Source organism: Silene latifolia, chromosome 10, assembly GCF_048544455.1.
Source record: "Silene latifolia isolate original U9 population chromosome 10, ASM4854445v1, whole genome shotgun sequence".
NCBI lineage: Eukaryota > Viridiplantae > Streptophyta > Magnoliopsida > Caryophyllales > Caryophyllaceae > Silene > Silene latifolia.
The window spans coordinates 144200008-144227932 of NC_133535.1; the positions used below are offsets into that span (position 1 = coordinate 144200008).

General features: G+C 38.6%; 1 protein-coding gene and 2 long non-coding RNA genes across 3 annotated transcripts; all 3 read right to left on the minus strand.

The window, feature by feature from the left end:
* Window positions 1-315: 315 nt before the first annotated feature.
* Window positions 316-3357, minus strand: LOC141608404 (uncharacterized). The gene has a single exon (XM_074427760.1). It carries the CDS (start codon window positions 3355-3357, stop codon window positions 316-318), a length of 3042 nt encoding a protein of 1013 aa, XP_074283861.1.
* A 475-nt stretch (window positions 3358-3832) lies between these two features.
* LOC141609277 (uncharacterized) lies at window positions 3833-5907 on the minus strand. The gene is made up of 3 exons (XR_012527336.1): window positions 5713-5907; window positions 4681-4743; window positions 3833-4037 (listed from the first exon to the last, which is right to left on the minus strand). It is a non-coding gene; the product is annotated as an uncharacterized LOC141609277 (long non-coding RNA).
* A 6178-nt stretch (window positions 5908-12085) lies between these two features.
* LOC141606151 (uncharacterized) lies at window positions 12086-15254 on the minus strand. Its single transcript, XR_012526594.1, has 2 exons — window positions 14800-15254; window positions 12086-12800 (listed from the first exon to the last, which is right to left on the minus strand). It is a non-coding gene; the product is annotated as an uncharacterized LOC141606151 (long non-coding RNA).
* Between the last annotated feature and the right edge of the window lie 12671 nt (window positions 15255-27925).

The following is a 27925-nucleotide window of genomic DNA, read 5'->3' on the forward strand; positions in this document are numbered from 1 at the left end:
CATTAACAAGCTTGTCCTGCAAAAATTTATCTCCACCCTGCAATTCCCTAATATCACTTGTCAAACCATTCTCAACACTCAGCATATTAGACGAAGTCCCTGGTTTTGTCATTTGGATCGCAAAGTTCGCAAATTCCTCCCTCGGCTTATCACGATGCTTCACTAATTGTATCATATGGAGAGATTTTCTGCTTAGGGCGTCAGCCACCACATTGGCTTTTCCTTCATGGTATTGAATTTCAATCTCATAATCCTTGATCAGCTCCAACCACCTTCTTTGCCTCATATTTAGCTCTTTTTGTGTGAATATATATTTTAAACTTTTATGGTCAGAGAAAACCTTAAAGGGTACACCAAACAGTAATGTCTCCAAATTTTCAACGCAAAATACCACAAAGCCCGTTCTAAGTCATGGGTGGGATAATTTTCTTCATACGGTTTCAATTGCCTTGAAGCATAGGCAATTACTCTTCTATTCTGCATAAGCACACAACCCAACCCATTTTTAGAAGCATCTGTATATACTTCATATTCCTCATTACCATCCGGCAAAGCTAAAACTGGTGCAGTGGTTAATTTTTCCTTAAGAATCTGAAAGGCTTCCTCACACTTATCATCCCAATGAAACTTTGCTGCTTTTTTCATGAGTGTAGTCATAGGTCTGGCTATTTTGGAAAAGTCTTTCACAAATCTCCTATAATAACCAGCTAAACCCAAAAAACTACGAATCTCGGTCACAGATTTTGGTCTAGGCCACTCCTTTACAGCCTTAATCTTAGACGGATCAACAGAAACCCCATCCTTTGAAATAATATGACCCAGAAAAGCTACTTGATCTAACCAAAACTCACACTTAGAAAATTTTGCATACAACTGTTTTTCCCTTAAGATGCCCAAAATAACGCGTAAATGCTCCTCATGCTCCTCCTCATTCTTGGAGTAAATCAAAATATCATCAATGAATACCACAACAAATTTATCAAGGTAAGGCCTAAAAGTTCTGTTCGTCAAATCCATAAAGACAGCAGGGGCATTGGTTAACCCAAAGGGCATCACAGTAAACTCATAGTGCCCATATCTAGTGGAAAACGCAGTCTTAGGCACATCTTCAGGCGCTATCTTCAATTGATGGTACCCAGATCGCAGGTCTATTTTAGAGAAAACAGAGGCGCCTTTCAATTGATCAAATAAATCATCGATCCTAGGTAAGGGGTACCTATTCTTAATGGTAACTTGATTCAATTCCCGATAGTCAATGCATAACCTTAAGGTTCCATCTTTCTTTTTCACAAATAACACAGGAGCACCCCAAGGCGAAACACTAGGCCTAACATACCCTTTTTCCATCAGCTCATCTAATTGCTTCTTAAGTTCTTTCATTTCCAAAGGCGTCATTCTATATGGTGATTTAGAAATTGGACCCGTTCCTGGCACCAAATCTATCTTAAATTCAACTTCCCTATCTGGGGGCATTCCGGGTATGTCCTCGGGAAAAACATCAACAAATTCACTCACCACATTTACATCACTTAAGTCAGGGTATTCGACCCTCAGATCTCTTATATGACACAAAATCAGCTCAGCTCCCCTAGATATATATTTCTTCAATTTCATAGTAGAAATAAGCTTCACTTTACGACCCCTAACACGACCCTTATATGATACTCTCACATTTTTAGGCCCTCTTAAAGTAACCTTGCTCTGCCAACAATCAATACTAGCCCTATGAGCTCCCAACCAGTCCATCCCCAATATGACATCAAAATAGGGTAATGGAAATTCTATTAGGTCTGCTTTAAAATCATGACTACCAATGACCACAGATATACCATTATACACTTTTTCACATTTTACTAAGTCTCCGGCTGGCATGACAAAATCATAATTTACAATTTCATTAGGCTCTAGGTTAAGTTTCTCCACAAACTTAGATGAAATAAAAGAATGAGATGCACCACAATCAAATAGGACATGAGCTAAAACAGAGTTCACGGAAAAGTTACCCGAAACAATGTCTGCGTTTTGAGCTTCCTCTCTATTCATAACATAAAGCTTTCCAGTAGGTTTCTTGTTGCCCTGTGCCACATTCACTTGCCCCGCAGGTTTGCTAACAGCTGAAGTAGTATTAGCTTGACTCGGTGTCGGGTTCTTAAAATTATTAACTGATGCAGAACCAGCATGGTTGTTGTAGTTGTTGCTCTTTGCTTGACCCTGAAACCGATTACCCTGAGCGACACTCGCACTAGCAGAAGATACAATACTCGGCTTACCAGCTTCCTTGCCTCTACATTCAAACTCACGATGTCCCAAAAATCCACACCAGTTACATGTCACTTTTTTCCCGTCACAATCAACACCAGGATGATCGCCACTGCACCGCTTGCAGTAGTAATGACGCTTAGACTCTTGACTAGCTACCTGACTCCTATTTCGCCAATTGTTCCCTCCTTCTTTATTTCCAACACCTCCAAAAGATCGCGATTTACTACGGAAATTACTATTATTGTTGTGACTGAAGTTACCCCTCTTAGCCGGGGTGTCAGATTGACTCCCCTGAAACTCCTTCCTCTTATTACTTACAGCTACACTTCCCATTTCGGCTTCCATTTTCTGATTGCTTCTCTCAATATTAACAGCCCTCGCATAAATTTCCTTCAAGGTAGTAAAGGTTTCACCAGCAAACCTACCCTTAATCTTCCAACTCAGCTTATCCTCAAATCTGGCTGCTTTAGTATGCTCCGTAGGCACCAACTCCTTAGCAAAGCGACTAAGCTCCACAAATTTAGTATAAAGTTCCTTCACAGACATATCATCAGTTTGCTTTAAATCCCCAAAATCAGCAAGTTTTTGACTTTTTACGTGATCGGGAAAGTACTCATATTCAAGCATCTCCTTAAGGTCATCCCAATCCCTTTCATAAAGTATCGACACTCCCTCAGCATTTCTCCTTCTAACAGGTTTCATAAAGTCCTCTTTAATTGTTTCCCACCAAACATCAGCCTCTTCCTTAAGATAATATACGGCTAGTCTAGCCTGAAATTCCACGGGACACCCTACAGCCATGAAAATTTTCTCCATCTCTCTAACCCAATTATCCAGCTCATTCGGATCCCCCTTTCCAGTAAAAGATGGTGGTCTTTTCTTTTGCACCGCTTCAGACATAGCTGTAATAGTAGGTGCAGCATCCTGTTCATTCTCTGCCCTTTCATTCATACTTTCTACCCTTTCACTTATACTCCTACTAACTGCTGTCATTTGTTGCACAGCTTGGAGAAACGCACCATTCTGGGCAACCATTTGTGCCATTAAGGCAGCCATATCAACATTATTGTTCTCGGGTTCTCTACGAGGAGGCATTGTCAACTATATGAATAAACACGATGTTTGTAAGCTAAGTATGCAGATCTCATGGTGAATATTAACCGAAACTATATCAAAGAAAACCCATCTCCTCAAAATTATCAAGTGTGATGAATGCATTAGCTATCCAAGAGGCTCAAAATGAATTAGCAATGAGTAGTAAGACGACTCTAAGGCAAATTCTAAATGTAACAAATAAAACATTAATATGTAATGCACCCATCCTACCCCACACTCTTTTTTTTTTTTTTAAATATGAAAAGTTTTTTTTTTTTTTTTCAATTGTTTTAAATCCTGTAAAACTTATTTTCTTTTCGGAAAACCATTGCTCTGATACCAACTTTAACAGCCCTAAATTTTCACGACCAAAACGATAAAGAAGATATGGAAAATTCACGGCTGTCACTCCACACTTGGCTAAAAATGCCAAGTGCAAGGTAAATACAGGGTAACCTTTAAAACAAAGTACATGTCTCAAAATTGTACCAAATAATTAAAACGTTGCAGCGGAAGACTTAAGTCTTACAAAATCTAAAACAATAAATAAAATTCAAATCCAATGATATTATAAAATTATAAATAGTGTAAGACGGAGTCTTTATTCAAAATCCTTCCACGCTCGTATTAATCCCCGGATCCAGTATGCACCCATGCAGCATCTCAATTGTACCTATCAACTGTACCCAAAACATAAATAGGTACAGGTTCCAGTGGGGGAACGACCCAAAACATAAGGACGTCAGCAAAAGCTGAGTTTAAGAAAATAAGAAATATTGACAAATTCAGAAACAACATTATAAATTAACAAGGCTTTGAAACCAAAGTAAAAGCAAGAAATACATTCCATAACCAATTGCTGTAAAACCAATAATATTAACCAAACAATTCAAAACCAAAACTTTTACCACCTGTGTGCCAAGGTCCTACCCTTGACACGGTCTAGAGGCACCACCTGTGCTTTGTTAGACTCATAAAAGTGTGCACCTCTCACATTTGGGCAGTCAGTAGGATGGAACCGCCAAAGGAGAAGGTCTAACTACCTAGCGAGTGGGGGCCGGACAATCCCCACCCAAATGAACTCGGGCCAAGAGTTTAGTTTCGGGACGTAATCCCAGGAGCGTCGGAGACGACCTTAAACCATCTAGACCGGAAGAAACCAAATTTTCCAAAGCGGCTTGAGCCGAAACCATTCCAATGTGTAATATTCAAAATTTAGAAATACAAATAAAATCTCATCGATGCCAAAATATTATAAAAACAGTTTAATGATTAAACCGAACATGCTCTTTACTTAAATTTAAAAAGGGTAAAAGTCCTTACCTCTCGAGACAGTCAATCCAAGCTAAGCTTAATATAAAAATTCTTTCTCTTCAAATCCGCAAGCTACAAGTGATACAAGTTACCCAATTACTACGCTGCTTAGTATGAAAGTAACTCCAACTTATCATGCGACTCGCTATTACATCAAAACGCTCAACTATTGACCCGAGACCAACAGCTAAAACACAAAAATACACCACAAATGTCTCACTATACATACTGACAGAGCTAGTATGTCAAGCCCTTAAGATCAGTGGTCCCAACCAACCTTATCAAACTTCCTCTTTGTTTCAACACGCCTGATTCAACTAAGGCTCAAAGGCAACAATCCCTTATTAGCTTGTCCACATCATTATATTCTTTAATTTAAAGTTCGGTGACCAAATTTTTCCCTTCCCTACGTCTGCGCCGGTACCAACTCTAAATCGACCCAAATTAGCTACTCAAAGTAATGAGCACACTGATTATAACTCAGTCAATACAATCCAATCCAAACCTGTAACTCGACTACACTTCCAACACACTCACAACACAATAACCCATTCCATGGTGAATGACCAAACTGATCTCATAAATTAAACTGATCTCATAAATCAACACAAATGATTGTTTACAACTTTAACAATAATGACTCCCAGATGTTTGAAAAACCAAATCAACCAAAGTGCATTGATTAATCAACTGCCTAACAATTGTTTCCAAAGTAATCCACTCAACCGAACATCGTTTTCAATGGTATACCTTGCCCTGACATGCTTTACCCGAATGCCCACATACACTCACTAACTATCACTACCTTCTTACCTTTTAGTGAATCTGTAAAGCCGACCTCAAATTAAACCACAATCCATAAATTACCTTCACCCTTTTGAGTACTCTACCCTTCCCTCATCCCCTATACAAATAACTCATGAGATAATATATACATGTATTATAAGTGTATTACAGAGAGACTGTCAAAATAATTTATTATCTACAATTAGTTGAATTAGATTTATAAACTAAGCAAAATAGATTAGATGAAATACTTACTGTTTATATGATAAGGAAAGGGGAAAGAGAAGGATGACGAGAAATCGTGGTCGGACTTCGGCAATTGTTCGGAGGGTGATAGCGTGCAGCAAAGATCAGAATAGGAAGCAGTAGAGAGGCAGGAGAGACGAAAATTAGGTGTGGATGTGAATTAGGGAAACAAAAGAATAGGGGTGGTATAAGGGTAATAGGAAGCCGGGTCAAAGCCAAATCAGTTTTGGTAAAAACTCTTTTTTTTTTTTTTGAAATAATTAAAAACGATGTGTAAATAAAAATTATTTCCAAAGTGATGCTTAATTTTAACAATTTTTAATTAAAAGCCACTATTAATAAAATAAATGAGAGAGTAACTCGTAAATATAATTTGGAAAATAACGGGGTGTTACAGATCTGGAGTAAGGGGTGAGGGTACGTATTAGGAAGCTCTTTTGATCGAACACCTAATCCCGCCCGCCTCGATATCGGCCTCTACTAATGATTAGGGAAGTTGTCTATACTCTATATATTGTCGATTATATGCATGCAATGCAACATCCAAGTTTTAATCCTAACATGTGAGAAATTAGACTAAGTCGGTGAACAATTAATTAGCAAACAATTGAGTCGAAATTGGGATTAAGGTTCAATTACATATGAAAACATACAAATGATACAAAGGAATATGATAAATACAATAAAGGAAAATTACAATAATTACATTGGATTAATGATTTATGTCGAAAATACTTTTAAAACGGATAATTTGAGAAAAAGAATAAAAGAATGAATCAATGAACAAATCAGTAGGTGATAATACAGTTAATAGTAGATTATACGTAAGCTAATTAAACAGGTCAAGGCAGAACGAAAGTTCAGAGACATAAATCAACCTGGAACAGGCGCAGCAGGACTGCGCCTTTTGGAAGAGGCGCAGCAGTTGCTGCGTCTGTTCCAAGGGTGAGTTCTGGCTGTGAAGCCGGAACTGCGAATTGTTAATATTAATTGATGATTTTAAGGATTGATTATGATATTTACTCGGATGGAAGTGATTTAATGGATTAATTACATATGAATGAGTCATAAAACAATAAACATGGATGAGACGGAATTAAGATGAATTATTTACATGGATGAAAGATCGATTAGTGACACGAGTGAACTAAATAGGTTAGATACAACGAATTAATGACAAGTTAATGACGAACATGACAATGGACAAATGGAAATATATCAAAGGTCGAATTCCAGAAACTCAATATGAACAAATCGAATTTCTACAACCCGGATTGAGTTTAATGACGAAAACCCGCAAATATGAGATTATAAGGGATTTAAGTCGGGATTTAATGATGAATTATATACTAATGAATGATGATAAACAATATACATGTGAAATTATTATGCTACTATGCCAAAGAATTAAAGAACACAAACGAAAAAAGACGAATTACAGAGGACGAAGGAAGAAAAAAGGAAGCAGGAACTGCGGCAGCCTCACGAAGAGGCGTAGCAGTGCTGCGCTTCTTCGAAGAGGCGCAGCAGTTGCTGCGTCCTTTCTCGACGATTATCTTCTGGTAATCCGTAAAAAGGGTTTTAAAGCATGGTTTTAGAAATCGGTTTTAACAAGTATTTTCGACATAAACCTTACATTAGTGATACAAAAAGTAAATAACAATAAATAAAAGAGAGATTTACACCCTCAGACTTACATGTTCGACGAAACGAGATGAACTAAGTTTACGATTAGTGATGCTCGACTCGAATGTAACGAAAGTGCCCTCGTAAGAGGAAAACGATTAAGATTGATTAAAGTTGATTGATTGTGGAGTTGGTCAAATTGGTCGGTCATACAAACGAGGCTGGTACTCAGAAGGATCCGAGCTTACGTGGTCGAATGTTCAAGCACGTAGACGCCAAAAAGTAAGAACGTGGTCTAGAATGCAAAGAGAGAAGAGAAGGGCGGACACTCGCGTGAGAAATATGAGGAGCGAAGGCTCCTATTTATACTAATCACGTGAAGGAATAGGGTTTTCGGAGAAACTTTGGAAGTGTATCTCGAAAAGATATGAAAAAGATACGAAAAATACGCAGAAAAGGACCTGGGAAGAGGCGCAGCAGTCAGTGCGTCTCTTGGAAGAGGCGCAGCACCTGCTGCATCTATTCCCAAGTGGTTTCCTTCTGCGGAAGAAAGATTTCCGTGTTTAAATTATGGAATAACGGGATAATTTGGTTTTCCTTAATATTTTGTATGAATATTACGGGAAATTGTTTACCAAAGATTAAAAGATTGTGAAATATTTATAAAATACGGAATAGAAATATCCGGAATATTCCAGAACATTCTGACTCGGGATTCAACGGTTATCAGAAAATGAAGACGGTTTTAGGCCCGGACTCCAAATGTACTCTAATTACTGTCAAAACGACCGTATCGGCGCGTAGATGACAACTAAGAGGTAGACATCAGTGTTTGAGCAATCACTTGACGATAAACTTACGAACTGTCACAAATCGTTCCGCGTACCAAACATGCGGTCCAATCATCACCGGGTGGTTTGCGGGAGGTGCATAAACGAGGTGTCTACAACTATCACCAACAATTTCCCAAATTACGAGTAAAATTCAAATTTTCCAACGTTCAGACGGTCTTTACAGCTGCGAAAAATTTAGCATAAGACACCCAAAAATCAATTTGATTTCACAAACCCTAGAAAATTCGTCTCCAAATTTTGTAATTTCTATTCAATTTTTAGCACAATAAACAACAACAATCATAAAAGAGAAGCATGTGGATCATATTACAACCATTACAAGCAACTTTTCTTCCATATAAATCGAAGTTTCAGATTATTCTACCATTCCAATAGTTTCTAAGTGATGAAAACATTAAAATAGGAAAGAAATTCATACCTTAATCAATTAGGAAGTGCAAGAACGAATCAAAGCAATGAAAACTACCCAAATTAATCACCACAAACACAAGATACAAGAGTTTTAGGGAGGTTTAGGAGATTAGGGTTATGAAAGATGAAGAAGGAATAAGAAGAATGAGGAAGAAAAGGGATTTATGAATCCCGCGGAAGTCCCTGTACTGTAGCCTACTCGATCGAGTGCCCTCTACTCGATCGAATAGGCGCTATTCCATCGAGTAACCGTAGGAAATTCCTACGTCTCGACGTCATAGCTTCCTAACTAGATCGAGTGAGGTCTACTCGGTCTAGTAAGCACTTAAACTCGGTCATATAAGGTTGAGTACATGGTCAGAATTACAAAATTAACTGAAGATTCCTACAAAACAATATCACGTGTCGATTCCAAATCAAGTTCGGAAGTCGTCACTGGTTATCGTACTCATTCATAAAATGCCATTACTACTTAAATATATCGTACGGTCTCATCAAATAAGATTCATATCACATTATGCTACAACGAACTTCACACAACATGATTTACCTGCTACCGAGTCCTCCACGTATGTAATTATCTCATTATATCATGTCTAACTTGTTTTACTACATTGTTAGCAAACTTATACTCACGCTACTTGAAACACATAATTAACGATATTTATAGTGGAATATATGCACGGTATTTATAAAATTTTACTAAAAAAACTAGTTTAGATCCCGTGCAATATATGCACGGTATTTATAAAATTTTATTTTTTAGTGTACTTCGAATTATATATGGATTTTAAATTGATAACTCACTTATTATTTATGTGTGACACCCCCATATACCAAGGAGCCTTACTAAAATCTTCCCTAGTATATAAGGACATCACTATCTCGGTTACCTGAGAAAAGTAATCATCAAAGGTCAATAAAAGAACGTCAAACTGTTTTACAAGCGTTACAACCAAACTGTTAAAAGAAAGATACAACTCATCACTATATCCCACTTCCTGTCATAACTCGTGAGGACTCATCCCAGCCCGGACTCCGGCAATCATCCAAGACAACACCTGCTAAGACTGCCTGCTCACCATAAGGGATCACGGCAGACACAACAAAACAAACAAGACAAACCACACAAGATCAGTAACCGAGATAAGACACGGCAAACATAACCAACTATAACAACCACAACCAAGCACGCCCACAGTCACAACCACTCTAATCAATCTCCGTCACCGACCGTCCACTGGACCAGCCCTGCCAGTGGGGGACCGCAGCCGTTCCCACCTAAGCCCCGCTTATCATATCGAGCGATAACCCCGTCCCATTAATGTGCACATCCCCTCCCGTGGCGGGTTCCACGGAGGGCGAAACTAAGGCGTGAAGCCACTCCCGCAAGTGACTCCACTCAGCCAAGGACGCACCTCGAGAACCAGAGACAATCAATCACAGACAGCTGCACAACAACAACAACAACAACAACAACAACAACAACAACAACCTACAACCTGTATACACCAATCGATTACCGCATATACTCTACCACACACACTCACAACAACAACACCACAAACACTATACAACAACCGACACACTAGACCAACCACAGAAACTGAGTAGACGAACCTACCTTTAAGCGACTGCAACGGTTCCATGTCCACACACGCAAGACCCAGCAATCAAGCAACACCTATACACACAATACAATCATCTATCTCTACCATTCTAACCCTAACTGAAAACACAAAGACACGGATGATGATGACGACATACCTGCTTGAGGAAATCTAGTAAAGGACCGCTACCCGACTCAAGCTATGCACTCCTATGGCACAAGGACCTTCAAAGGCTCCCATGGAAGGTATTTGGTGAAGGGAAGAGGAAGGGACGACATCTAGGTTTAGAAGAAAGAGACGGAAATGATATGCGATTTTAGGAAAACACGATTATAAACCCTCGCTGAAAAGACGCTACTCGATCGAGTAACTAACGTACTCGATCGAGTGGCCCCTACTCGATCGAGTAGCCTCTACTTTATCGAGTACCACCCACAACTCAAGACACAAGATAACTTTGGCACGTATTCCTAAGGACTATTACTGCTCCCAAGGTCAGTCAATGCTGGTCAACGGGTTCCTAAAAGGACGGGTATTACATTATGTTTCTCATCATTTATTTTGATTTGAGCTATAAAAATTAAAATTGTAAAAAGTCATGAAATGTGTATTTTAATAAAAAAATTCTTTTACCGAGAAATTAAAAATGTTATTTTTAGAATTTTTTACTATTAACATTTTTTGTACAATTTCTTATCAATACAAAGTAAATGAATTTTCATCGTATATTATTCTTTTTTTTTTAAAAAAGTAGACATTTAAATATGGAGAAAAGTAGACATTTAAATCAATACCCTTTTTTTAATCATACAAGGGAGATAAATTTATGTAGAATGTGAAATATGGAATGTTTTAAATTCTAAATTTAAAAGATTGTGTAATATTCTAAATTTAAAAGATTGTGTCATTATAATATATGCTAAAAATACTAAGCTTCATTTTAGGAAATGTGGTTTAGGCGGGAAAAATGAGAGTTTCACCTATTCATTTAGTAAATAGGAGATTCAAGTTACTTCCGTTGAGTTATTTTTGGGTTGGGCCAATTACGGGCCAGGAATTCATGTTGGGTAAATTCAGGTTTTAGGTCAATTTTTGGTTCTGCAATTCAAATCGATTTTGAGTTTGCCCAGTCCATTTGGTTCAGGCCGGCTTTGCCATGGCGAACTTCATGTGCCCAATTCTTCCTTGAATTTGTTGGCCTGAATTTAAAAGCTAATTGCTTAAATTAAATCTGTGCTCAAGTTTCTTTATTTTATAAAAAAAAAAAAAAAAAAAAAAAACTTCTGAGGATAATCAATTTCATAATGTCTCTGTTGGGAGCTGTTCCGATGTGATGCTAAATAGCTGCAAAACTGTCGTAAAAACTTCCTCATAGCATGACTTAATTTAGCTGATAACATCTGTGAGTTCACTTCAGAAAAATAAAAGTGGCTAAAAAAAAGGCGGTAGACTGGTAGGTAGGTAAGGGGGAAATCAGTTAAAAAATTATTTTGGCGACAAAATGGCGAAAAAAAGTCGGTGACATTTAAACCAGAAAACATTAACATAAGGTAGTGTATTTTCGAAATGGAAATAGGTGGAATAAATTACACGAGGATCGAAGGGTCGAAGAAAATTTGGTGTCCTCCAGAATGCAAATGGTAAAGGTACCTCTCTACAAAAGTTACTGTATTTGTTTGAAGATTCTTGGATTTGAATGGAGCTGTCGATATGACGCGACATTCCGACACTTCACTATAGGCCAAGGACATTGAACTTTTTCACAAAATGGCTGTGTTAGCCGTTCAGAACCGTGTGACATCTGAGTCAGAGTCACATAGGAATAGGAGTGAGCTAAACAGCAAAAACTGTAACAGTAGAAATCAGAATCAATACAATTGATGAAGCAGAAAATCAAAGTTGCAGCTCATTGATTGCTAAAGTGTCAACTATCAGTCAAAAATTACAACCAGTATGATTGGACGAACAGCAGAATCAAATACTCCTCGAGACGATAACCCCAACTTCAACCAGTGTCAACTATAAGAATTTTAAAACAGGCAAGTAAAAGAAGCATCCCATGTTAGCTAAATTCTGAAAGAATGCAAAAAGCCTGCAGGTCTTGATAACTCCTCGAGACGATACATCATAGTATCATACCTAGCAATTGCTTGTTTTGTTACCAGCATTCAACCCCAACTTCAGCTGCTCGACGAGGCTTGTTTTTCCTTCGGCTACCTATATGTCGAAACCCGTTTGGCTTGGTGGACACTTCAGGAACTAATGTCACTCCACTGTCATTTTCTTCCTTCACTGGATTCTGCTTTTCTTTTGCTGGAGAGTTACGTCTTCGCTTCTTATCGTTCTCTAAGACATTTGTGATACCTGGATCCTTACTGTCACTATCGTCTTCTTCCATTTTACTTGCATCATCATCAATGATCTTGTCCTTCAGTGGCTTTAGCGGTCTTCCTCTCCTCTTCTGAGTAGGAATTTTTTCCTCCTCACAACTACCTGTATCCCCATGGCTGGTAACTGTCAACTTCTTTGCTTTTGTCTTACCTCGGCCCATGACTCACAGTATTCCGCAAAAGATTCACACTACCAAATGGACTATCTGCCAAAGAACGAGGCAGAAGGGAAAATAGTCACTATCAGTTTTAGACCAAGATAACATACTCAAATTTCATACAGTGAACTACAGATTAAAGCAAATTTGCGACATGAATACATCAATCAAACCATAACCAAGTTTTAATATATCAAGTTATCAACAATAGCTCAAACATCTCGACTCCTCAGTTGAAGGCATCAGAAAAGGACAAGTGGACGATCCGCTCTATTTCCTCCCTTCCCGTTACCTACTTGTTAGGATCTGTTACAACACTACTAATGATCGGGTTTTCGCAAGGAGACAGAACCCGAGAGAGACAAATTTATCTAAGATACCTCAATATTTACGCAATCCAGTTAAACCTAGACCGTCAACTTTTTCTCCAAATTAAACCCTACACATTGATAGGTAATGGAGAGGATTCATTTCCGAAAACAACACCAACTTAAGAATACCATCAACACTAATATAATAGCTCCTCCATCTTTTGAGTATTTAATACTCCCTCCGTTCCAGTCAATTGTGTCCTTTGCTTTAGGCACAAAGACCAAGAAAAGAGGAGGGGACCAATTAGTAAATGACAAGTGGACCAAATTGAGACCAAATTGAGTGTGAATGATCAAATTGTTCATCAAGTTCATTCTTAAAATAGAAAGGATAACAATTGACGAAGACACCCAAAAATGAAATAGGACAACAAATGACCGGGACAGAGGGAGTACCTAAAACTTCCCGGCTTCTAGCTAAACAAATAAATTTTTCATAGTTCAACCAGTGGCGTCGTTAGAGGGGGTGCGATGGATGCACCCGCACCCCCCGAAATTTGGAAATGTATACATTTTAGTTTTCATTATTACCATTATTCTGCTCTGGTGTGAGTGGTAAACTGTGATGCTACCTTCTCCGACTTCTAGGGTTCAAATCCCGCTGCCCACAATTTAATTTTTTTCCCGCAAATTTACATATTTACGTGTATGCATTTTAGGTAAATATTATTTTCATGTTGTATACACCAATACACCTATTATTCATTTAAAATACTTTTGTAGAACGGTCTTACCCACGTTTTCATAAAACGGGTTTGTTTTTAATAATTTCTTTTACCCACTAATATGCGTATGTTGGATTCGTTTTACAATAATTTGATATAAAATTGCCATACACACGACTAATGGTTATGATTTCATGCCAAAATTATGGGTTTATTTTTTAGTCAATGTTACGATTTCATGCCATCATTCCTAATTCCTCAAGAAAGCTATTTTTTATTATAAATAAACTCTAGGGTTGATGTCCTTTAAGTCTCGCTACTAACTCGACGCATTCTAGTTAATGAATTTTTGCACCCCCACCGTCTAAATCCTAGATACGCCACTGAGTTCAACCATGGTCATAAACATCTGAAACCAATCCTACAATATCTCACTTTTACCTTCTTCAAAAAGATGAATCAATGTCACACATGCATAAGGTATCATCAATTCATCATAGAAAATATCTAAATTTAATTCTACTACTACCATATCCTTTTCAAGACATGCATGCTCTTTAAATTCTTTTGCAATCTCACATCACAGTCATGAAGTTAGAACAATAAGCAAGTGTAGTAGCAAAAATGACTACTCCATTCTTATCCATTTACTCATCCCGCCTTAATGATTTGTTTACATTCGATTAAAATACCGCCTTACAAAGAATAAAAAGCGTAAACAAATGATTGTACTGATTAACATCAGAAACAATATCAGAATACCATAAAGAATGGAAATCAAAAATTAACCAGATCCACGATTACAAAGGATTCAACAGATGAATATCCAATTAAATACACAAAAAATTACATGAGACGGTTATATGCGTCACACTAAGTTACTAATCGAATACTTAAATGAGGAATACGTAACGGGTTTATGTTGGTCTCGCATGTAAAACCGTCTCATATAAGAGACACTGAATCGATAAAAAATAAAGTGCTCAAACAGAAAGGAGTAGAGAATCGAACCTTAAACTGACATATTCTTCAAAAACCCATCAATTCTTATGGTCTTAAATCAATGATAAAGCACAAAAGAGGAAAAACCCAGTACAAATTCCATTAAAAGATTGGTTGTTTTATTAATTTGTTAGTAGTAAAAGTGGAATATGAATTGGTGTATTGTAGAGGGAAAAAGAAACAGATCAAGGAAAGGGAATAAGATTGATGAAGAAAGAATGTTGAAGTTGAAAAGGGTAATGTAAGATTTAAAGGAGAAATTGATTGATAATTTTTGTGATAAAATGATTCAACAAAATGAGCAGTAAAAAGTAGAGAGATGAAAGAATTAAAAGGAAGACTTTGATTTGAAGATGAGAGTTAAAGCTCCGTGATTTTAAGAGAGAGAGGGCTGTGATGGCGTGAAGCGGACGTTCCTATACAAAATTTATTGGAGACCGTCTACACTCTCTATAGTCCAAATGACATCCTTCATGTTAACGCGGATATGTTGGAAGAGTAGGTACTCCCTCCGTCTCGGTTAGGCGGTTAGAGATATTAATCATGTTTATTGGGTCAAGTTAACGGGTTAAGTATGGTTCGAGTCAGATTGGATTATTTGTCACTTTACCTCTTCGTGCTGAGACGAATTTGGGTGGGATTGTTATCAGACTAGGTCAATTGAAGTACCAGATTTGAGTCGGGTAATTATTGGGCTTAGTTACTTGCTGTTTTACTTCAATGTTTTGCCATTAAATTTAGCTTTCGATCATTATTTGATTTAGTTACTTCGTTATTAAGTTAGACGTATCAAACTAAAATATTAAATCGCTTTCATTTTGATCATTGTTAAGCTTAATAATTATCAGGTCATTAACCTAATCGGGTCAATATTGGATTGGGTTCATTTTGGGGCGGATCGGGTCGGGTTCAGGGTATTGATCATTAGGTCAATATCAGACCAGGTTTATATCGGAGCGGGGCGGGTTCGAGTTACTGGATCGTATTGGGTGTCGGTTCATAAATGGGACGGGTCGAATTGATTATCCCGGGTTTCCCGTGGAATGGCTTCGGTCAAGTTTGTCATATTTAATTCTAGTTATTTGTTTACCTATTACATTTTTTTAGAGTATCTCATTACTTATTAGTTTACTTTTCTATTTTGGAAATGTTTTTTAATGGGTAATTTGATTGTTTATAAGGACAAGGTTCTTTATCCATTGTCATTCAATAACTAATATTTATAATTGGTCCCACTTTATTTTCCATGGTCTTTGTACCAAAACTAAATGTAACACCCCTAATTTTACCCGACCAAGGCACTTAGGAGCATCACCATCTCAGTTTCCCAAGTTACTGCATCAAAACTCCAATTAAGTAACATTTTATTAAAGTATATGTTTAATGAATGTCATAAATGAATCTCCTATCTACTAAGAGACTAAGGATTCTGAGAAATTTCCCTCCAAAATGCATCTACTTAAATATGGAAATAAATGTTTCTTTTGTTAATCTACCTTTCATTAAAAAATAAGTCTTTTCATCAAAGTATAATCATTTTAATAAACTCTCAATTATAATCTTTTAATTAAAGTAGGCGTAGAAGAACATTATAAAAATTAGTGAATTATAAATTACAAAATATTAAATAATTCAATTATGCATTATCAGATAGAATAACTTGAGGCGTTCTTATTATGTAAAAAAACAAAATTATATAATGTTGTTACTAATTTTGCGAGAAAAAATTCATTATAATAATTTGAGAATATTTATAAAATGAAATCATTAGTTTAGAGGTATAAAGAATATTTTCACTAAAATACATATTTCATGACATTTTCTCTTTGATTAGTTTCGAGATTAATTTTTTCTCAAATTGAAATATAATGAGATGAATTATGAAAAAATTTTATGGTGCCAATTTAAAATCTATCAATAATACATTAAAATGTTAAACCTCTATATATACCGCGCATGTGCGCGGGATCTAAAGTAGTAATAATACAAAGTGATTATATATGATACAAATTTGGCTACATCAAACGATTCTAATAAGGTCTACATCATCTATAGTGATTACTCTGTTAGACTCCGAGTGTCAATGGCACGGCCCACATCTCGATCATCAGTATATTCAAACCTGTTATCCAACTGTTCCTCATATGATCGGAAATATCATATAGATCATCACATGTCACCCCAATTAAAGAAGGTGACAGTGTACACATAACCAACACACGTCAGTTACAAAAACAAAAATGCTCATGACATGATGTGATAACGATGCAATACAATGAATAAGATGCACACAGATCACAAGTCGCCTCCGACGTAACTCAACTATCACCTCACCGATACCGGGGACGCACCCAAAGTACCAAACAACTCGGCCCGTTTTCCGTAAAAAAAAAGATAACCGGGATGCACTCGAAGTACCGAGTCAGGGCGCTAACCGGACCCCTGCCAGATTCGGGGCGTACCTGAATCCTTCCGTCCTCAGACCATTAACGTACACGTCCTCCTTGGAGTGGGATACTCCAAGAAGCGACTCAAGCGTAAGACGGTCTCTCAATCCGCCTTACGTCTCCTCAACAACCACACACGCAACTCCACCACAATCTCCAATAACCTCCACCAACAATCACATGTAATCAACATACACCACAATATGTCAAGTAAGACACCATCAAAACAACATGAACCTCATTATCATGTTATAATGCAAATCCGACGTCAATATGAGACCAATGCCAATTACCTACTACCATGTTATAATGCAATTCCAACAACTACACCATCCTCTAAGACACATGTACACAATAACGTAATATGTAACTAGTGTGAATCTCACGCAAATGTGTGGTTTTTTAGATAAATATGTTATAGAATTTAACAATTAAACTAATAGTATTTAATATTATTTTTAAAAGAGTAGTTAGGTAAATTGTCTTGTTTATTTAAAAACTAAACGATGATTTATGAAAATATTTGTCCATAATTATTGCCAATATTTATGGTATAAAATTAATTAGGAGATAAATATTGTGCAATAGTAAATATAGATAATGAGATCAATTAATTAGGATGTAAATATTCTAATGTAGTACTCCGTACATCACTTGGGCGGGAATTTTTTTTGAGATTTCTTAGGTGCTGTTTGGCATTGATTGTGTAAAATAACCTTTTCTTTTTAGAAGGAGTTTATTCATAAGCTACTTCTTGGAAAAGTTTTTGGTTGTTTGACCATACTTTTCTAAAAGTGATTTCTTATAAAATTTATATGTTTGGCCTAACTACTCTCATCCAACCTTTTTTTTTTTTTTACTTTCTCCCTTAACCATGTTATTTGTAGATTCATTATTTGAATAAAAATAAACGTTTAAAAAATTTATTTAATCACTCGACAATATACTAAAACTATATAATTACCCTTTGATAATTTATAATTTTACACACCCTTGTCAAACTAAAATTATGCCAACAAATATTGTGAGAGGGTAGAAGCAAATCAAAATTATAATTTTACACATCCTGGTACTTTGACGGTGTATGTGAGAGAATAGAAGCAAATATTATACATAGAAGAGAAAAAGCGTAGGAACAAAATATATAAAGAAATAATGGTTTCATAAAAAAAGGGTTATTTCACAACAATAATCCAACCTATGTCCTCTCTTCTCATATTAATCTATCCTACATTTTAACTGAGAATAATCTCGTCTTTGACCTCATTTAACTTGTATTAGACCAACCCCAAATTTGACCTGTTAGTACCGGTATCTAAACAGGTGAGCTCATTTAAATTCTATTTCATCTTTATATCTTACATTATCAGATCTTCATCTTCATTTCTTCCATTTATCAGATCTTCATCCTCATTTCTATCATTTTCTTTTCTTCTTCTTCTTCATTTCTTTCTTAAATTCTTCAGTTTACTCTTTCTCTCTCATTTCTTGTTCTGGCTTTTTATTCCTCCCTTCTTCAAATTAACTGAGGAATGAGTACTTCGTGTTCTTCAATAAAATCAAGGACAACCTCTGCTACGAAAAATGTGTTGTGCAAACACAATGTTCCGGCGATTGTGAGAACTGTGAAGCACGGTGTAGATGCGGGTAAGAGATTTTATGGTTGCTCCCTTTGGCCGATAAGTTAATTTGAATCTTTAATTTTGATTTGGGTTATATTGTTTTAAGGTTTTACTGGGTTTATTGTTTTAGGGTTTACCTGACATTGTTAAGTTGTTATTTTGTAGGATAATGGTTGTAGGTATTTTCAGTTTATAGATGAAGGCAACACAATGTCAATTGATGTATATGAGAAGCAAATTGTAGAAGAGAAGATGTTGAAATTGAAGATCAAGAATGAGAAATTGAAGAAGGAAATTCTGGAATTAAAATTAGAAGTAGAAAAGCATTGTAAATGTGAAAAATTTGGAATGATTATGTTAACTCTATCTTAGGTATTTTTTGCAATTTGTTGGATGGTTAAGAATGGCGTATTGTGACACCCCCATACTCCAAGTGCCTTACCAGGACCTCTTAAGGTATGAGAATGCTACCATCTCGGTTACCCGAGGCAATGATAATCAAATGGACAATAACGAAACGTACTTAAATAGCAATAAAGTTTAAGTGATACAACCAAATCCAAAACTGATAAAAGAAATACAAATGTGCTCCAAAACTGTCAAACTACTAAACAACAGAAAGGCAACTAGTTCAGGACACAGCGGAAGACTCTACGACACGTGATGACTCCATCCCAGCTATCCCTTGCATAAGCCATCATACCGGCTCAACAACTGCTCACCATCCTCAAATGGATCACCACAGTTTTTAAAACAATTAACGGGTCGATCTTGACTACATAAAACAACAAATGCAAAAGAAACAAAGATATACAAACAACTCAATCAAGACAACTCAATCAAAGACAACTCCATCTCATCTCCACACATCTGACTACACACTGAAGTGTGTAGCCCTGCCAGAGTACCCACGCAACAAGTAATCCTCGCCGCCAGTGGGGGACCGCAGCCGTTCCCACCTAAGCCCCGCTCATCTCCATCGAGCGATAAACCCATGTTCATTAATGTGCACATCCCTTCTGTGGCGAGTTCCACAGAAGGCGAATCAAGGGTGTGAAGCCACTCCCGCAAGTGACTCCACTCAGCCAGGGACGCACCTCGAAGATCACAGACAGTTATACAATAATCACCTTATACAAACGACAATTACCAAAACCAATGCTAATACGATAAAGAATCAACAATAACAACAACAATCACCAACAATGCTATGTAACCAATACTGAGTAAGGAAACCCTACCTGGAATGCAAACACCACAGACGATCTAGCAGCTAATCAGAATCTCTCCTCAATGAAACCTCCTCTTATAACACGTATATATACAATTACTACCACAATCATACAAATCACCCAAAACCCCCCAATATTACCCAATAAGGGCTTAACCAAACTTATCAAAACATTATGAAAATTATATAAAAAGCTTACCTTCGACACAATGAACACAACGGCGTAAAGAACGAGGCAATCCGACACTCCTAGCCTTGGGATTTGTTAACAATGCGAAGAACACGAACTACGTAACTTCTCTTTTTCTCAAAAAGGTTTTTAGAAAGGTTAACAGTGATTAAGAATAGTGACGGCCACCCTTTTATATTAATCTCGCATCATTAACAAAACCCGGCTAAACAACCCGTAAAACACACTTACTCGATCGAGTAAGTGACTTACTCGATCGAGTGGCCCTTACTCGATCGAGTACCCTACAGGGAGTCTACTGTTTTGCGTGAAAAGCTACTTACTCGACAGAGTAAGCCCCATTCGATAGAGTACCCATAGACACATAAAACCGTAATATTACAGTCTTTCCTCCTTAAAAAGAACTTCGTCTCTGAAGTTCAGCCCATAAACAAAAACAAAGCATACTAACTTCCTCCTGACACAACAACATGACCAAAACTCAAAACCACCTCCCAAAACCACACTCAACTCGACTCAAGACAACCACTAACTGTACTAAAACCAACATAAAACATATAAAAACTCTATGCGACCATCTCCTACCCCCCTAAAAGAAACATGGTTACGTCCCCGTAACCACACATACCTGGTCAAAAAGAGACGGATACCGCTCCCTCATAGCCTTCTCCGCCTCCCAAGTAGCCTCCTCAACCTCATGGTTAAACCAAAGAACCTTAAGCAACACTGTTTCCCCATGTCTAGTTTTCCTAACCTTGCGATCAAGAATTTGTTTCGGCACCTCAAGATAAGACAAGGACTCATCCAACTCGATGTTCTCTACATCTAACACATGTGAAGGATCACTCACATACTTCCGCAGCTGAGACACATGAAACAGATTATGCACTCTATCCAAAGTAGCTGGTAAAGCTAACTAGTAAGCAACCTCACCCACACGATCCAAAATCTCATATGGTCCTATAACCTTCTGGCTCAGCTTCCCTTTCTTCCCAAATCTCATGACCCACGCATAGGAGAGACTTTCAAAAGAACCTTGTCCCCCACCTGAAACTCTATGTCACGACGATGTAAATCTGCATAACTCTTTTGTCGATCCTGGGCCGCTTTCATCTTCTGTCTGATCAGCTTAACCTGTTCAACCATCTCATGTACCATCTCTGGCCCCAAAACCACCGCCTCAGCTCTATCATCTCAACAAATCGGGCTCCTACATCTCCTCCCATATAAAGCCTCAAACGGTGCCATGCCTATACTGGTGTGATAGCTGTTGTTATAAGAAAACCCAATTAGGTCCAATCTCTGTTCCCAACTACCACCAAAATCCATAACACAAGCTCGTAACATATCCTCTAAAGTCTTGATGGTCCTCTCTGTCTGGCCATCTGTCGCAGGATGAAATGCAGTACTCATCTTTAAGGTAGTTTCGATCAACTCCTGCAACTCTTTCCAAAACCATGATATGAACCTCGCATCTCTATTGGATACTATATCCTTAGGCACCCCATGCAAACGAACTACATGCTTCCTATAAGCCAAAGCTAATTGTATCTTGGTCCAATTATCTTTCATCGGCACAAAGTGAGCTGACTTGGTCAGACGATCCACTATAACCCATATCATGTTATTACCCTGTTGACTCCTCGGTAAACTCACGATAAAATCCATAGAAATGGACTCCTATTTCCACTCAGGTACCTCAAGAGACTAAATCTTACCTTGTGGTCGTCGGTGCTCCCCTTTAACTCTCTGACATGTCAAACAACGAGCCACAAATTCAGCTGTTTTCTTCTTCATCCCAGGCCACCAGAACGTTTTCTTCAAATCTTTATATAGCTTGTCACCACCTGGATGTACCGATTATGGTGTGCAATGAGCCTCTGTCATGATCATCTTTATCAACTCCTCATCACTAGGAACACACCATCTCCTATCGAATCTCACACTGCCATCTGTATAAATAGAGAATCTAGAGCCCGTTCCTTTCTCTACTCCAGCTCTCCACTCCTCAATCTTGGGATCCAAAGCCTGTTTCCTGCGAATATCATCATACAGGTCTGGCTCCACTGTCAAGTCTCCTCTAGCATCCTCTTTTTGTATCATATGTATCCCTATCTTCCCCCACCTCATCTCTCAACCTTATCAAAGACATAACTGTGCAAAGAGAATGCACACTCTTCCTGCTCAAGGCATCTGCCACCACATTAGCCTTCCCTTCATGGTATTTAATATCCATGTTATAATCCCCAATCAGCTTCATCCACCCCCTCTATCTCATGTTCAACTCCTTTTGAGTGAAGATGTACTTGAGACTCTTGTGATCTAAAAACACCTTAAAGGTCGCCCCATAAAGATAGTGCCTCCAAATCTTGAGAGCAAACACAACCGCACCCAACTCTAGATCATGTGTTGGATAGTTCTCTTCATAATACTTCAATTGCCTATAAGCATAGACAATCACTTTCTTGTTCTGCATCAACATACAACCTAACTCATTCTTTGAAGCATATGTGTACACTTCAAAGTTCTCACTCCATTCAGGTAATGCTAAGATTGGAGCTGTGGTCAAACGCTCCTTTAATGTTTGGAACGCCGTCTCACAACTTTCATCCCAACGAAACATATTTTCTTTCCTCATCAAAGCTGTCATCGGTCTGGCTATCTTGGAAAAGTTTTTCATGAACCGTCGATAGTACCCTGCCAAACCCAAGAAACTCCTAATCTCAGCCACATTCTTTGGTGCTTCCCACCGAGTAACTACTTCTATCTTTGCAGGATCCACAACAACACCCTCCTTTAAATCACATGTCCCAGAAAAGCAACTTCCTCTAACCAGAACTCACACTTAGACAACTTTGCATATAGCTGATTGTCTCCCAAAGTCTGCAACACTATCCTCAAATGATCCTCATGCTCCTCCTTAGTATTAGAATAGATTAAGATATTATCGATAAAGACCACCACAAACCGATCCAGGAACTGACTGAAGACCCGGTTCATCAAATCCATAAACATTGCTGGTGCATTAGACAACCCAAACGGCATCACAACATACTCATAGTGACAATACCTCGATGTGAAAGCTGTCTTCGGTATGTCCTCCTCCCGAATCTTCACCTGGTGATAACCCGACCTCAAATCGATCATAGAAAAGACCGCTGTACCGTTCAACTGATCAAACAAATCATCTATCCTCGGCAACGGATACTTGTTCTTCACTGTAACTCTGTTCAACTCCCTGTAATCGATGCATAACCTCAAACTCCCATCTTTCTTTTTCATAAACAAAATTGGTGCTCCCCACGGTGATACACTAGGTCTAATGTATCCCTTCTCAATCAAATCATCCAGCTATTTCTTCAGCTCCTCCAACTCCTTAGGACCCATATGGTATGGTGCCTTAGAGATTGGCCCCATCCCCGGTTTCAACTCAACACTGAAATCTATCTCCCTCTTCGGTGGCAACCCCGGTATCACATCTGTAAAGACATCTGGAAATTCTCCCACCACTGGTATCTGCTCAACTATCGGACTCTCCATACGATGGTCTCTCACATGACATAAGATCAACAGACACCCCTTCCTCAGATAAGACTTCAAGGTCACTGCTGCAATCAACTTAACTTTAGGTTTGACAACAAACTCACGATAAGACACACTAATCCCCTTAGGACGTCTCAAAGAAATCCTCTTTTGATGACAATCTATCTTAGCCTTGTACTTACCCAACCAGTCCATACCAACTATCATCTCAAAACCCTCTAAAGGAAACTCTAACAAGTCCACCGGTAGGTCAACCTGCCTAACTATCATAGATACACCTGTATACAACCGCCCACAAGATACAGACTCACCCGACGGTATAAAAACTTCCTCTTTTATAGACTCATACTCACTCAAACCCAAAAGCTTAGCATGACTCGATGATACAAACGACTGTGACGCTCCCGAATCAAATAAAACAAAGGCAAAAACTCCATTAATAAGAAAAGTACTAGTGATAACGTGAGCATCATCCTCTGATGCTTTCTTCTCCATCATGAACAGCTTACCACTGGTCTTCTGTCCACCACCCTTGACAATACTAGCTGAGGTAGACGGCTTAGCAGCCGACCCCTGGTTGTCATAGTTCGTCACCGGTCTCTGATATGAATTATCACCATTGCGATTAGCCCCACCGTTGTTGTTACTATGACCACCCCGGTTATTCCACTACCCAATCGGCCTGTTACTAGCATAGCTCTGCGATGGATCCTAAGAAAAACTCCCATGTGACAGTCTCTGGAAACCCCCACTCACAGCACTGGTACACTCATGCCTCTTGTAGCCCATACCGCCACGGTTAAAGCAAGACACGCCCAACTGCCACTACCACCACCACAGCCACACCCGTAATAAGATCCACCGCTAAACCCCGACCCTGAAGAATAAGCTCTCACCTGGTTATAGCCACCCCTCTTATAACTTGACTGACCACCACCCTCACTCTCAGCCTTCCTCTTCTCAAAAGCTCTCTCTCGATTCTCCTTGGTCATCTCAACTAACCTCTCAGCTCTCCTGGCATGCTCATACACTTCCTTAACATCTGTAAGAACTCCTACCGGCAACTTCTCCATGATCTTTGGTGTCAACCCCTTCTCGAATCTCAATGCCAAGTTCTCTTGGCTCAGCCCCATGTCCTCTGCATACCTAGATTTCTCATTGAACTTATGATAGTACTCAGCAACGGTCATGTCAGAAGTCATCTTAAAGTCATCAAACTCCTCTCTCATCTTACTACGTACATGCTCCGACACAAACTCTCATCTCATAGCTCTCTTAAACTCATCTCATGGTATAGCAGGTAACCCCTGTTTCACATATAAGTCCAAAGCACTCACCTTAACCTTGTCCCACCACTCACCAGTTGCTTCCCTCAAGTAGAACGCAACTTGTTCCACTCGAAGTTCCTCTGGGCAACGAACCTGCAGATTGAGTATATTCTCCATCTCTCTATGCCAATTATCTAGCAGAATTGGCGCCCCAGTTCCCATATACTCCTTAGGATTAAACCTCGCGATATGTATACTTATTTTGGAGTGATCTAGCCCCGCCTCTTTATCTTTCCCTACTTTCTTTAAAGCCTCAGTAAGAGCATCTTGGTGCTCCAACATCTTAACAATCTCGTCCACACTCATGTTTTCAGCCCTAGCATACAACGTGTTTCTTTTCGGCGGCATCTTGGAACTATATAAGAAAAGGTAAACATGAACACACATCCCATATCTCAAAACACGAAAACGACCTGTACAACACCTACTCGATCGAGTGCCACAACCCACTCGATCGAATTGAGGCCACTCGATCGAGTTGCCCACTTACTCGATCGAGTGCCTCGACTCCAGAACCTGCCCAGAAAGCTTCCACAAACGCACTCGATCAAGCCAGCTTCCCACTCGATCGAGTTGACCCCACTCGATCGAGTGCTCTATCCTAGTCGATCGACTGCCCAAAATCAGACTACTGCCCAGAAACGGAAAACCACCTACTCGATCGAGTTATACCCACTCGATCGAGTCACTCACCTACTCGATCGAGTGCCCCCCACTCGATCGAGTCATGCAGACTCGTACACTACCCGTATGTTCAGTCTCACACTTCCAACTATCTATACTTTTATGCAAAACAACAAATAAACATTTATATATGCGATATCTCTTTATATACTCAAACAACAGTTACTTCCCTACCATGTTTCTATTATACCATGTTATAAATCAACTATCATGCCATGCATATATTCAATCAACGACATATATAATCATATCATCACCATTCTTCACTACACATCTCCTATCCTCCACATGCATGCATCCACCGATTCATACAACACATTACTATATAGATACATAACACACAAGGTACACACATAGCGATCCCAACTCACACCCCATGGTGACCGGTTCAAAGTTGTAGGGCGAGTTCGCGACTTTAGGACGTCTCCCAAGTCTTTGCATTAGCTCCTAACAACTCCTACCCGGGTTCATTTTAGTTTGACTCCCTATGTTCATTAGGTTCATTGGTTACAGGTTTCAAGATCGTCGCTCTGATACCACTTTGTGACACCCCCAATACTCCAAGTGCCTTACTAGGACCACTTAAGGTATGAGAATGATACCATCTCGGTTACCCGAGACAATGATAATCAAATGGACAATAACGAAACGTACTTAATTAGCAATAAAGTTTAAGTGATACAACCAAATCCAAAACTGATAAAAGAAATACAAATGTGCTCCAAAACTGTCAAACTACTAAACAACTGAAAGGGAACTAGTTCAGGACACATCAGAAGACTCTACGACACGTGATGCCTCCATCCCAGCTATCCCTCGTATAAGCCATCATACCTGCTCAACCACTGCTCACCATCCCCGAATGGATCACCACAGTTTTTAAAACAATTAACAGGGTCAGTACTGACTGCATAAAATAACAGCTACAAAGAAACGGTATTACAAACAACTCAATCACCACAACTCCAGCTCATCTCCACACATCTGACTACACTCTGAAGTGTGTAGCTCTGCCAGAGTACCCATCGTAACGAGTACTCCTTGCCGCTAGTGGGAGACTGCAGCCGTTCCCACCTAAGCCCCGCTCATCTCTATCGAGCGATAAACCCATGTTCGATAATGTGCACATCCCTTCTGTGGCGGGTTCCACAGAAGGCGAATCAAGGGCATGAAGCCACTCCCGCAAGTGACTCCACTCAGCCAGGGACGCACCTCGAAGATCACAGACAGTTATACAACAATCACCTTATACAAATGACAATTACCAAAACCAATGCCAATGCGATAAAGAATCAACAATAACAATAACAATCACCAACAATGCTATGTAACCAATACTGAGTAGGGAAACCCTACCTGGAATGCAAATACCACAGACGATCTAGCAGCTAATCAGAATCTCTCCTCAACGAAACCTCCTCCTATAACACGTATACATACAATTACTACCACAATCATACAAATCACCCAAAACCCCCCAACATTACCCAATTAGGGTTTAACCAAACTTATCAAAATATTATGAAAATTATATAAAAAGTTTACCCTCGACACAACGAACACAACGGCGTAAAGAACGAGGCAATCCGACACTCCTAGCCTTGGGATTTGTTAACAATGCGAAGAATACGAACTACGTAACTTCTCTTTCTCTCAAAAAGGTTTTTAGAAAGGTTAACATTGATTAAGAATAGTGACAACCACCCTTTTATATTAATCTCTCATCATTAACAAAACCCGGCTAAACAACCTATAAAACACACTTACTCGATCGAGTAAGTGACTTACTTGATCGAGTGGCCCTTACTCGATCGAGTCCCCAACTTACTCGATCGAGTACCCTACAGGCAGTCTACTGTTTTGCGTGAAAAGCTACTTACTCGACAGAGTAAGCCCCACTCGATAGAGTACCCATAGACACATAAAACCGTAGTATTACACGTATGAAGTTAGTTTATGGATCCAATATAATGAACAATTGCCTGAGTGACAAATTGAGTTTGCATTTGTAATAAATTCTGTAATGCCAAGTTCCAAATTCTGTAATAAATAAGGAGTCACTGCAATGCAAATTTCCAAATTTCATTCAA

Bases quoted from the DNA above. Each gene is read 5' to 3' on its own strand.
- LOC141608404 (XM_074427760.1), bottom strand. From the start codon at position 3,357: ATGCCTCCTCGTAGAGAACCCGAGAACAATAATGTTGATATGGCTGCC.